Source organism: Narcine bancroftii, chromosome 6, assembly GCF_036971445.1.
Source record: "Narcine bancroftii isolate sNarBan1 chromosome 6, sNarBan1.hap1, whole genome shotgun sequence".
In the NCBI taxonomy this organism is placed as follows: domain Eukaryota; kingdom Metazoa; phylum Chordata; class Chondrichthyes; order Torpediniformes; family Narcinidae; genus Narcine; species Narcine bancroftii.
This window is the reverse complement of record NC_091474.1, coordinates 126,813,682-126,827,036: the sequence shown is the minus strand read 5'-3', so window position 1 is coordinate 126,827,036 and position 13,355 is coordinate 126,813,682. Positions and strand designations below refer to the sequence as shown.

Below are 13,355 nucleotides of genomic sequence, written 5' to 3'. Positions count from 1 at the left end.
TGTGGCCTTCTGACTTTACTAGAAGTCTTGGCTGAGGACATTATCTATCAGGTTTTGGGACATCCCTTGGCATTATCAGGAGGAGGGCTATTGAGGCTGAGCTGAAGCTGAGTACTTGAAATATCCGGGCATCAGCAACAAGTTGAGATAACTACCTGAAGGTCAACCAAAACGCATGCTTAGGTACTGCATGATATTCTGAGGTGCAGGTAATTCTTTACTAACTGTATTCTTTGCCTACCTGCTAGTGGGACTTTGAGTTGAAACATCCAGCAACTACATTTGGCATTGTCTGATCTTTTGGACTCAAGTGCCAGCACTATAATATTGCTCTCAACATCACCAAGGCCAAGGAACTTATTGTTGATTTGAGGAAAGAGGCTGAGGCACGACACACCTGTCCTCCTGGAGATGGAGAGGATAGAACCTATGAGTAGATTTTTCAGAAGACCTCTGCTGGAGCCAGCACATTGGAGAAAACTGAAGAAGGCTTACCAATACCCCTACTTTCTAAGGAATTTGGGGAGAATTTAGCATGTGATTGAATACTCTCTACAGGTGCACCATGGAAAGCATACTGGCATGTTACATCACAGTCTTTTGGGAATTTGACTTGCTGGGAATGCAGAAAGCTCTAGATAGAAGAAAAAAACATAGAGCCAGATCCATCACAGGCTCCGACCTTCCATCCATTGCAGATTTCTGCATGAGGTGCTTCCTCAAGAAGGTAGTCAGCATCATAGAGGACCCCATCGCCCTGGTCACAACTTCTTATCAGTGCTATATTCAGGAAGGACCCTGAAGATCAGCACCTTTTGATTCAAGAGCAGTGTCTTTCCAACTTCTATTTGGCTCTTAAACTTCCCCTTGTTTCCAAAATCATGGACTGCTCCAACACCACAGAAGGAGTGTCTGCACCATTACAAGTCATCTTTTGCACTGGGATAACTGAGAATGATTTGGTCTTTTTGTACTTATTGTCTCTTTCAGATAAGTATACTATTGTAGTTGAATTTTTTTTGTTTTAAAGTAACTATGAATATAGGTTCTATGTATATGTATAATTTGTCTATATGTGTTTTTGTACCCTGTACCAGAGAATGCTGTTTCATTGAATTGCACTGGAATAGTTAGATGATAAATAAATTTGAACTGGAACTTTTCAACTGCAGCAAGAATTTTGATGCATGTGTACATTGTAAAATAAACTCTTCGCAATTGCAGTTAGCACAATGGTATTATAGCACCTGGGTTCGAATCTGGTGTTGTCTGTGAGGTGTTTGTACAATCTCCACATAACTGTGGGTTTCCTACGGGTGCTCCAGTTTCTTCCCAAATAACGTACAGGGTTTTCAGGTTAATTGGTGCATTTGGTTGGCACAAGGTCATCGGCCAGAGGGGCCTATTACTGTGCTTTTTTTTAAAAAATAAATGATCATCAAGTCTAAAACATTTTCCATCATCTGCTGCAGGCTCAATGTGCTGTGATGAAGGGGAGTCAGAGGTTTTCTGCTTATTTTTTTTAAAAAGTATGATACTGGTAGATGCAGGTCTCTTGCTGTATGATGGGATCAGCATTGGTGGGTAGAGGCCTCCCTCTGTGTGAATCTGGATTACAGTGCTGACAACGACAGACCTGAGAAGGTGATGAGGAGCACTGGAGATATTACTGGGCCAATGAGGAGTTATCAAGATTGCAAACATTATCAGATAGACGTTTTTGCTGTAAGAAGGAAACAGTACATGCAATTTGGGCAAATGAGAAAGTGAAAAAGTTTTGGGAAGATCTAAATCAGGTATTAAATAAAATCACAAAAAGCAACATACCAAAAAATCCAGAGATCTTTCTTCTAAGTAATATAAGAAATAAAGAATTAGGCCTCAAACTGGATGAAGCGCAAAAAAGATTTATTATGATAGCCTTAGCTGTAGAAAAAAAATGTATAATGTCAACTTGGAAATCAGAAGAGAGCCTGAGAGTACAGCAATGGTACATAGAAATGAATAAATGTATTCCATTGGAAAATATAACATATAATTAAAAAAATAAAGGCACATAATTTGAACAAATTTGGGAGCCGTACATGGAACACAATAGAGAGGGCTTACCGTGGACCTCCACCCCTTAAAATGATAAGATGAGAAGACAAAATGACCTGATCCAGTGTATAAAAGTAGATGACACAATTTTCTTGTTTATTTTCATTGTGTGATGACATTGTTTAATGGTTTTATTGTATTGTATATGTTGAACGTTGAGTGGGTGGGGGGGGGGGGTGTGAAGAAGGGAGGGAAGGGAGGGGGGAAAAGGGGAGAAAATGCCACTGTGTATATTCAAGAGGGAAATGTTTGTGTGTATTTTGATTGATATGGTTCATAGTGTGAAAAATTAAAAAAAAATGAATAAACGTTTCCCTCATGGAATTTGTGTCGGAGAAAGAGGGAAATAAATACAAAATTTATTTCTTTTCTCAACTTGTGTTTCTTGATGCATGTGGCTTTGTAACAACCCCCTGCCCTGTAAGGTGTTTAGTCACTGATAAGTATTCTGCAGCTCTCACAAGGTTGAACTGGGAGCCTTGCATGTGACCTCACTTTGAGACAAAGGAAACTAAAAGTAAGGAATAAAAAGAATGAAAGACTTGTTGGTATGACTGACATTGAGATTAAGAATTTGAGATGTTGTTGCAAAGGTATAGAGGGGATTAATGATAAGGATTTTATAAGGAGATGAGCAGGGTATGTGCAGATGTCATGGGAATTGCCTGTGCTGTTAAAGTATTTAACTGTCTAATCTCTTTATTTACTCCATTATTTGCTATCTGTCGATCAATTTCTGGAACAGTGGGCCACAGTAAAAAATATAATTTTGTAAACAGTGGACTTATCAATTTGTAAATTGGTTATTTAAGGTGAATTATGATCTAGTTTCAGGCAAGCTATTAATGTAAAGCTACAAGCAACTTCCATGTTTAATTTATGATAGACTCTGTTCCTGAAGCATTTTAGTTTTTGGAAGTTGGAGAACTTGTCTGTGCTGTCTGAATTTGTGTTTGTTTCCAAAATAATCAGTCATGTTGCCATAAACACATCGAAATGCTGGAGGAACTCAGCCGGTTTTTTGGCATCTATAGGAGACAAAGATATATTGCCAACGTTTCAGGCCTGAGCCCTTTTAAATTTTTCACACTATGAACCAGACTGACCAAAATACACACAAACATTTCTCTCTTGAATATACACAGTGTCGTTTTCTCCCCCTTTCCCCCCTCCCTTCCCTCCCTCCTTCACCCCCCCTCCCCACCCACTCAACGTTCAACATATATGATATATTACACAATGTCATCACACAATGAAAATAAACAAGAAATTTGTGTCTTTTACATACTGGGTCAGTTCATTTCGTCGTCTTCTGTCATTTTAGGTGGTGGAGGTCTGCGGTAGGACTTCTCTGTTGTGTTCCATGTATGCTTCCCAAATTTATTTGAATACTGTGATGTTATTTCTTAAATTATATGTTATTTTTTCCAATGGAATACATTTATTAATTTCTATGTACCATTGCTGTATTTTCAGGCTATCTTCTAATTTCCAGGTTGACATGATACATTTTTTTGCTAAGGCTATCATAATAAATCTTTTTTGTGCTCCATCCAAATTGAGTCCAAGTTCTTTACTTCTTATATTACTTAGAAGAAAGATCTCTGGATTTTTTGGCATGTTGCTTTTTGTGATTTTATTTAATACCTGATTTAGATCTTCCCAAAACTTTTCCACTTTCTCACGTGCCCAAATTGCATGTACTGTTGTTCCCATTTCCTTCTTACAGCGAAAACATCTGTCTGATACTGTTGGGTCCCATTTATTTAACTTTTGGGGCGTGGTGTATAGCCTGTGTAACCAATTATATTGTATCATGTGTAACCTCGTGTTTATTGAATTTCTCATCATTCCGGAGCATAGGTTTTCCCATGTTTCATTCTTTATCTTTATGTTTAGATCTTGTTCCCATTTTTGTTTGGGTTTACAGCTTGTTTCCTTGTTCTCTTTCTCTTGCAGTTTGAATGTAAATGTTTGTTATAAATATTTTAATTATCATTGTGTCTGTAATCACATATTCAAAATTGCTTCCTTCTGGTAACCTCAGCCTGCTTCCCAATTTGTCCTTCAAGTAGGTTTTCAGTTGGTGGTATGCAAATATTGTACCGTGAGTTATATTTATCCTTCATTTGTTCAAAAGATAATAATTTATTTCCCGAAAAACAATTTTCTATTCTTTTGATCCATTTTCTCTCCCATTCTCTAAAGGAAAGGTTATCTATTGTGAAAGGGATTAGTTGAATTTGCGTCAATATTAATTTTGAGCCCTTCTTCAAGGAAAAATCAGAAAAGGTAGAGGCCGGATATATCAGAAAGTCTCAACAAAAAGATGATAAGGGATTAGGTGAGAATTTATCATGTCTGTGCAAAAGAGTCAGGGAAAGGAGAGAAGACTGGGGTGGGGAGGGGGGGAGAGAGGGTGGGTTTAACAAAAGCCAGAGAGGTCACTATTAATGCTATCCAGTGGAGGGTGCCTAGTTGGAAGATGAGGTGTTGTTTCTCCAATTTATGGGTGATCTAATTCTGACAGTGCATGAGACTATGGACAGACATGTTGGCAAGGGAATAGGATGGAGAATTGAAATGGGTGGCTACTGGGAGATCTATGGTATTGTGGTGGACAGAGCCAAGGTGCTCAACAAAGCGATTTCCCAGTCTTTCTGATGAAGAGGGGAGCACAGGATGTAGTAGATGACCCCTGCAGACTCAGAAGTGAAATGTTGCTTCACTTGGAAAGACTGTTTGGGGCCCTGAATGGTGGTGAGAGAGGAGGTGTGGGCGCAAGTGGAAGCATCTCCTATGGTCACAGGGGTAGGTCCCAAGGTGTTGATTGGTGGGGAGGGAGGAGTGGACAAGGGAGTCATGGAAGTAGCGGTCCCTGCAGAAGGCAGAGAAGGAGTATGTGCCTAGTGTTGGGATCACATAGTAGGTGGTGGAAATAGTGGAGGAGGATGTATTGGATGAAGAGGCTGGTAGGGTGATAGGTGAGGACAAAAGGAATCCTGTCCTTGTTGCGTGTGGGGACGGAGGGGTCAGGGCGAATGTGCTGGTAATGGAGGATATGCGCAGATGACAAGTTGATGGTGGTGGGGGATAGCTACAGTTTTTTTGAATAAGGAGGACATCTCTGATCTGGCATTGAAATCCTCATTCTGAGTGCAGATGTGATGGGGACGGAGGAATTGAGAAAATAGAATAGAATCTTTACAGGGGACCGGGTGAGAAGAGGTAGCTGTGGGAGTTGGTGGGTTTGTTGAAGATGTCTGTCAAGAGTTTGTCTCCTGAGATGGAGACAGAGAGATCGAGGAAAGGGAGAGTGTTGCTGGAGATGGAGCAAATGTTTTTGAGGTTGGGGTGGGAAATTGGCAGCAAAATGGACAAAGTCAACGAGCTCATCATGGGGTTTTGAAGAAGGAGGACTTCTCTGATGATCTGGTATGGAAATCCTCATCCTGAGAAATCCTTCAGCATTTTGGTGTGTTTACTACATCACAGCGTCTGATTGAACCTGTCGTGTTTCACTCAGTCATGTTGCTGTGGTCAGTTAATTGTGAAAGCTTGCTGTGTATAAGTAGGTTACTGCATTTCCTATGTTACAATGTTCACTACGTCAAGAGTTTTTCATTTAACCACAAACACAGGGCACCTTAAAAGTGCTGTTTAATTGCCAGACTTTCTGAATAAGGAAGAAGCTGTCCTTTCTCATAACCTAAGCACACCTCACAAATGAGGAGCATGGACTGTCAATAGTTCTGTGTGCTTTCTTTGATTGAAGATGATTTGAGTAGATTATGGCTGGGTTTAGTTAACCACTAGGAACAGCAGAGGATCATTTTTTTGAGATGATGAGCTTGTAAAGTCATCTAAGATTATGTGAAACTCTTACTTTGAACCCATCCCTGATGACCAGATAACTGGAGTTGTCATCCCAAAAAAACGTGGCTGTGTGACTTGCTGAGTTTCTCCAACATTTTGGTGTAAATTTTTAACTGCATCAGAAAAGTACATCAAACAAAATGTACATCTGGCAGTGTGAAAGAAAATTAATAGAATTTGAAGACTGACAGTTATAAGCATTTTGTGCACGTTGAGTATTTTCTATCAATAGCATTGCAAGTCATCAGTTTCCATTCAAGTACTCGCTGCAAGGGCTGCAGTGTGATGTAAACAGCATGAAGTCCTGGGGGCAATACACTCAGGATGCGATTTCCGGAATGGAGTGCCAAGGTTTAGATGATGGATTTCAAAGCCAGGAAGATGCGCAACTTTGATTACAATGGGAAGAGAGGGGCACAATTAATGCAACATTGTTCCAGCGACCCGGGTTAGAATTTGCTGCTGTCTGTTTGGAGTTTGCACTTTCTCCCTGTGTCTACGTGGATTTCTGCCGGGTGTTCCAGTTTCCTCCCATATGCCAAAAATGATAGGGTTGATGGGTTAATTGGTCACACTCAAAGTTCAAATTTATTGTCAGAGTACATATATCACGTACAAATATGCGATTCATTTTCTTGCAGCCTAGGCAAAATTTCTACTTATCTGGTGACTGTATACAAGAACATCAGAAATAGCAGGAGTAGGCCATCTGGCCCATCGAGCCTGCTCTGCCATTCATTGAGAACATGGCTGATCTGATGATAGGCTCATCTCCAACCACCTGCCTTTTCCCCATATCTCTTAATTCCCCTATGTAAAAATCTATCCAATCTTGTCTTAAATACAGGTAGCAAATTCCATAGATTCACCAACTTTGGAAAAAGCAGTTTCTCCTTATCTTTGTTCTAAATTCACTACCCTGAATCCTGAGGCTATGTCCCCTAGTTCTCATCTCCTCCCACCAATGGAAACAACTTGCCTCCCTCTATCTTATCCATGCCTTTCATAAATGTATAGATTGCTAAGATCCCCTCTCATTTTTCTAAATTCCGATAAGTACAGTTCAAATTGCTTCATTCTCTCCTCAAAGGCTAACCCCTTCATTTGTGGAATCAACCTGGTGAACCTCCTCTGCACTACCTCCAAAGTCAAGAAAGAAGACGAGAACTACACACAGTACTCTCGATGCAGCATAACCTCCCTGCTCCTAAATTCAATCCCTCTAACAATGAAAGGCAACATTCCATTTGCCTTCTTGATAGCCAGCTGCAACTTCCGAAGTTCATAACCTCCCATTTACCAACATTGTACTCCAACTGCCAGACCCTTGCATACTCATTTAACCTATCTATATCTCTCTGCATACTCTCCGTATCCTCTGCAAACTTGCTCTGTCCCCCTTCCATATCATTAACATATGTGGACCCAGCACCGACCCCTGTGGCACCCCACTCACCACTGATTGCCAACCAGAAAAACACCCCTGCATCCCAACTCCCTGTTTTCTATTGGTTAACCAATCATGCCACTATATCTCCCCCAAGTCTATTCATCCTTATCTTGTGCACAAGGGTGGCATGGTTAGCGTAACGCCTTTGCAGCACCAGTAATCAGAACTAGGGTTCGAATCTCATGTTGCCTGTTAAGGATTTTGTATGTTCTCCCCGTATCTGCGTAGGTTTTCCTTAGCGCCTCCGATTTCCTTCCACCCTCCAAAAGGTAGGTTAGTTGGGTGTAATTCGGCAGCATGGGAAAACTTGTGGGCAAAATAGTCTGTTACCCTGATGAAGTAGACAAAGACGATGTGGTCAAACAATAATCATAGCTTTTATTAGCAGAAACTCATGGTACAATAATGAAAGACAATAGGTGCATACACAGTTATACCCAAGGGGAATGTCCTTAACAGTAGAGATAATGTACAGCCAATGTTAGTACAGAGGTGAGACAGGCAGCTTGGCAGATATTCACCACAGTCTCTCCCCCCCTCCCCCCACCTCGGCAGAAGAAGGGTTAAAATCAAAAGGACTGCTGCAAGGAAAGACTGAAGCAAGCGATACATGGATACCATGTTTGGCATTCAGAATTCAGCCAAATTATGCCAGTATCTAGCAAGCAATCAAATGAGATGTTTTATGAATATGTCAGCCTATCAGGTTGTTTACGAATTCTGGTGCTTCTTCTCAAAACAGATGGCTCCTTTGCAACCTTGGGAACTGGTACAGTTCCTGGGTCTGTAGTGTGGGAAGGACTGACTTCTGGACCCGCTCCAGAATCGCCAGCATGAGGCAGTGGAGCCTCAGCATGGCCATCTGAAAGCTTACTAGGGGTCACAGGCTTGGGGTCGGGGGTGAGCCCAATCTCTCGGGCTCACTCTGAGTAGGGGTGTGAGGAAGGGGTGAACCAGACGAGGCCAAATCTCTTAGGTGCACAGTGTCAGTACTTCCGTCTGGAAAATTAACATGAGTGTAGTTGGGGTTGGTTTGCAGTAGCTGAACTGGTTGGACTAGGGGGTCTGTTTTACACTGAGAAGGGACAAGAAGGAAAAATGCATCTGGGGTGGTATCCCATAGTAAGTGCCGGAAATTCTGGAGGATAATGCGTTGGATGCGGAGGCTGGTGGGGTGGCAGGTGAGGATGAGGGAGATTCTATGTTTGTTGAGTCTGGAGCAGTGGGGGCCACGGCAGATGTGCGGGAAATGGGAGGAGATGCGGGCGAAGGCTGAGATGACACTGGTTGAAGGGAAGTCACATTTGTTGAAGAAGCCAGACATTTCCGAAGACCTCATCTTGGCAACTGCAACTGTTCCCAAGATGAGGTCTTCCAGTCCAGATCTTCAGAAATGTCTGCCTGACCTGGCAGACAAGGGAGCTGAGATCATATTTATCTCTTGAGTATAAGGGATGTAGGAACACATTCACTGGAAATCAGAAGGACATGATAGGGATATGAGCTTTAGCAGGTAAGAAGGGAGACTCCTCAGAGATTCTGCATGTATATTAATGGCAAAAAGTTACAAGGGAGAAAATAGTGTACCTCAAGTGTCTGTGTGGAGCCAAAAGAAATGGTTGTAGTCCTAAGTGAAGATTTCTCGCCTCTTTTTTCTCACAGAGAAAGACATTGATACGAGGGAACAGCAATATCTTGAAGAGAAGGTTACAGATTACATTACGGTAGATAAAGGTCTGATAAAAGTCTTAAAATGCATAAAGATGATAAATACTTGGACCTGACCAAGTATATCCTTAGTCACTGTGGAATCTAGCGCAGAAATTGTGATGGCCTGGCAAGGGGATTTGCATCCTCATCAGCCACAAATGAGGTACCAGTAGATTGGAGGTTTGCTGATGTGCCTTTATTTTAAGATTGGTTGCAAGGACAGCCTGAAATCTTCAGACCACTGAGTTTAAGATAAGATGTAGGTAATTTATTGGAACAAATTGAGAGACTAGAAGTATATGTCCTTAGAAAGGCAAGGAAGCATTAGGGATAGTCAGCATGACCTTGTGTATGGGGAAATTGAATATCACAAAATTGAGTTTTGAGGCAACCAGTAAGATTAATGAGGGCAGTAAATGTTCTGCGTGTGCACCTCATGAAGGAATGGTCTGTAAGGTTGGATTATGTGATAAATTGATTGAAATTAGCTTGGTAGTAGAAGTCAGATGATAGTAGAAGATGAGATAAGATGTGGAAGCCCGTGATCAGTGGTGTGCAGCAGGGATGCGTTCTGGGTCCACTGCTAGCCGTCTATATTAATAATTTGGATGAGAAGGTAAGTGGCATGGTTTGTAATTTTGTGAATGACATAATAAGTCATAGAGTGCGCATTGAAGAAGGTTTTATTAGACTATAGTGGGATCTTGATCAACTGGATAAAATGGCAAAGAAATGACAGATGGTGCTTAATTTGGATAACTGTGGGGTGTTGCATTGATAATCAAGGCAGGGGATGGACAGTGAATAGTGGGGCTCTGGAGTGGGTTACAGAAAAGAGAGGCCAGAGGACAGTTCCATGAAAATGGCAGCACAGATTGATAGGATGTTAAAGGAGTTTTTCCTTCTTTCCTTGATCAGGGTTTGGGACATCATGTTACAGCAAACAGAACATTGGTGGGCATATTTGGAGCATTGTGTGTAGTGTTGGTGACCCTGTTGTAAGGATGTTGTTGTTGAGCTTGAAAGATGTCACAAGATGTTATTGAGTAGAAGGTTTGAGATAGGAGAGACAGGATAGCTTGAGACATTCTTTTCCTCGAGTGTAGGTGTCTGCAGGATGGCCTCTTGGAGGTATTTAAAAAGTAGAGGGGCAGAGATGTGGTGAATAGTTGTACCCTTTTCCCCAAGGTAATGAGCATGGATTTAAGGTGAGAGAGGAAATGTTCAAAAAAGACCCAGGGATCGACTCTTTCCATATAGAGGGGAGGGTGATGCATTTATTGAAGGAGCTGCTAGAGGAAGCTGTAGAGGTGGGTACATTTATAACATTTAAAATCCATTTGTATCAGTGCATGAAGTAGGAAGGCTTTGAGAGAGGTGGGCCAAATGCAGAAAAATCAGACTAGCTCAGTTGGGCATTGTGGTCAGCCAGTGCAGGTTAGGCTGGAAGGCCCGTTTCCATGCTGTCAAACTTGCTGATCAAGATCTAAACCAACACTCTGCTGGGTGGCCAAGATAAACGGAACTTCCATTGTGTCAACATACTGAATTTGTCTTACTTCTGTCATAATTGGTGGTACACTTTGCTTCCTGTTGGCAATAGTTTGTCAGTTATTCAACAAGTTGACTGGTGAACATTAGTTAGTGCAAATGTCCCACACCAATCGATTCATCTCCCAAGAATGAAGCAGTGCACTCTGTAACAATCAAATTAGTTCAGTCAACAAGCAATGGTAGCTGAGAGGCGTACTTCAAATAGATATGTGGTGGTTTAAAATTTACTGAGTTAATCTTTGTATTTCAATTAAAATGATTGTTTTGAGTAAATGATCAGTATTTTTGTTGTTTTACAGTGATTAGAAGTAAATCATTCTCTTGCATTACGTTCATTCATCATCATGAGATGTTACCTGCAAACCCTACTTAATTGTGTCTTTCAGTGTGATTTGCCTGTATATATTAGTCGAGTGATGCACTGCAATTCTATCCTTTGGCATATTACTGAATGTGAGGGGTTCAAAAATATTAGCCTTTAGATTTCAGCACTTGGCAAAATGTTTTAATAGCACTGACACAAAAATAAGATTCTTTCTTGATCTTGATTTGCCTGATGCAACTCAGAAGAGATGTTTGTCGTATTAGCAGGTAGACAGTGAAAAAGATGACTACACTGGTGTCATTGACGTTGAAGAAAACGAAAATCCTGAAGAAGCAAACCTTCAGGTAGTAACCTTTATCTTACTGCTTTTACAAATTACCTTTCAACTGGAACTGTAAAGCTCATATGTATTAAAGAAATCTACCCAATAATGCTAAACAAAATATTATGATATTTGATGTTTGGATCTATCGGAACATCAAACCTTTTGAGAGAGTTCACCTGCAATGCTTTGAAATCACAATAGAACAAATGGAAACACTTCAGTTAGGTCCATGAATGCCAAGTAAGTATCTTTGGCAACCAGAGCGATTCAAATTCATCATTAATTATTTGACTTGGTTGACCTTCCAAGAGGGATGCTGGACAAGAATAGGTTAATTCTCCATTTTCATTGTATGTTTCTTCTAATGGCATTTCTGCTCAGATTAACAAAACGTGTGTCTTATTACTTGAGTGGTGAGTGGAAGGAGCAGAGAGTAGTTTGAAAAGATGGACTGAGTGGCCAAGTAGAATGTAAAGGGGAGGCAGCCCCCAGCACATTGGCCATTTTGGAGCAGCCATCTCGAGATTGAAGTGCTGTGTATGAGTATAAATGCAGAGGCTTTCTCTTGCGAGGCGGAGCAGTGGTAGGATAATTAAAAGTAGGGTCTTCCACTTTCGCCGTTGGTCTTGATGGTTTAGAGATGGTAATCAGGCAGTTTGAACATTCCTCCTACTCAGTGTGAGAGATCATGGGAACTTCCATTGTTCCTAACTTACCACATCTCACAGGCGAAACTGTAGTGAGATTTTCTGAGAGCATCATAGAGCTTTTCTGAGGTGGTCATGCCAAAAGTACAAGCAGCAAATGAAAGGTAGAGAGGAGTAGTCTAGAGAGCAGGATCCTTCAGTTACAAGTATTTTGAATATTATTAGGGATGAATTGACTTTCAGATGAGAGCACCTTAAGCAGCAGTTGATGTGAGGATATGAGGAAATGTAATCTGTGTTTTGGTTAAAAAATTTTAACTCCAGACATGCCTTTATAATTGGGGTGCTTTGAAAATGTCTTGGACTCTTTCTACATATTTATAGTAACCGTAATAATAAATGGAATATAGAAACATAGACATAGAAGATAGGATCAGGAGTAGGACATTCGACCCTTCGAGCCTGCTCCGCCATTCCATGAGATCATGGCTGATCTTAAAGTTCAGTACCCCGTCCCCGCCTTCTCTCCGTAACCTTTAATACCCTTATACTGAAGAAATAGATCTAATTCCCTCTTAAATATATTTAATGAACCTGCCTCTACTGCCCTCTGTGGCAATGAATTCCACAGATTCACCACCCTCTGGGTAAAGAAATTCCTCCTCATCTCGGTCCTAAATGGTTTGCCTATTATCCTCAAACCATGGCCCCGGGTTCTGGATTTTCCCATCATTGGAAACATCCCATCTGCATCCATTCTGTCCAGTCCTGCCAGAATTTTATAGGTCTCTATGAGATCCCGTCTCAATCTTCTAAACTCCAGCGAGTACAATCCCAATTTGCGCAATCTTTCCTCATAAGTCACTCCTGCCATTCCAGGTATCAGCCTGGTGAATCGCCTCTGCATTCCCTCCATTGCAAGAACATCCTTCCTTAGATAAGGTGACCAAAACTGCACAAAATACTCCAGGTGGGGTCTCACCAAGGCCCTGTACAGCTGCAGTAAGGTATCCTTGTTCCTATACTCAAACCCTCTTGATAGGAAGGCCAACATACCATTTGCCTTTTTAACCGCCTGCTGTACCTGCATGCTCGCCTTCAGAGACTGATGTACAAGTACAAGTACCCCTAGGTCTCTGCACTTCCCCATCTCTTAATCTATTGCCATTCAAATAGTAATCTGCCCTCGGGTTTGTATTACCAAAGTGGATAACCTCACATTTATCCATAATGGGCCATAGGGCAGCCAAATGACATTTCATGAGCTGAAGTATTATTTAAGTGTATCCAAAAAAATTAGTACTAATGTCCAAACACATTCAAGGTTAAGGTTAGCAGAGTGTCTCAGTGTTGCCACAGTAATCAGTA

General features: G+C 41.2%; 1 protein-coding gene across 6 annotated transcripts in view; it reads left to right on the top strand.

Moving 5' to 3' along the window:
- fbxo9 (F-box protein 9) overlaps positions 1-13,355 on the top strand; it is a 77,398-nt gene that overhangs the window by 3,740 nt on the left and 60,303 nt on the right. For 2 of the 6 annotated variants that reach the window (XM_069886030.1, XM_069886028.1), the window contains exon 2: positions 11,282-11,359. The exons of 1 other annotated variant lie outside the window; for it this stretch is intronic. In XM_069886030.1, the coding sequence (XP_069742131.1) occupies positions 11,282-11,359 (78 nt within the window). Of the gene's footprint in view, positions 1-10,851; positions 10,870-11,278; positions 11,360-13,355 lie in introns of those variants that run through there. 3 more of the 6 variants (XM_069886029.1, XM_069886026.1, XM_069886027.1) reach the window with 2 other exon arrangements.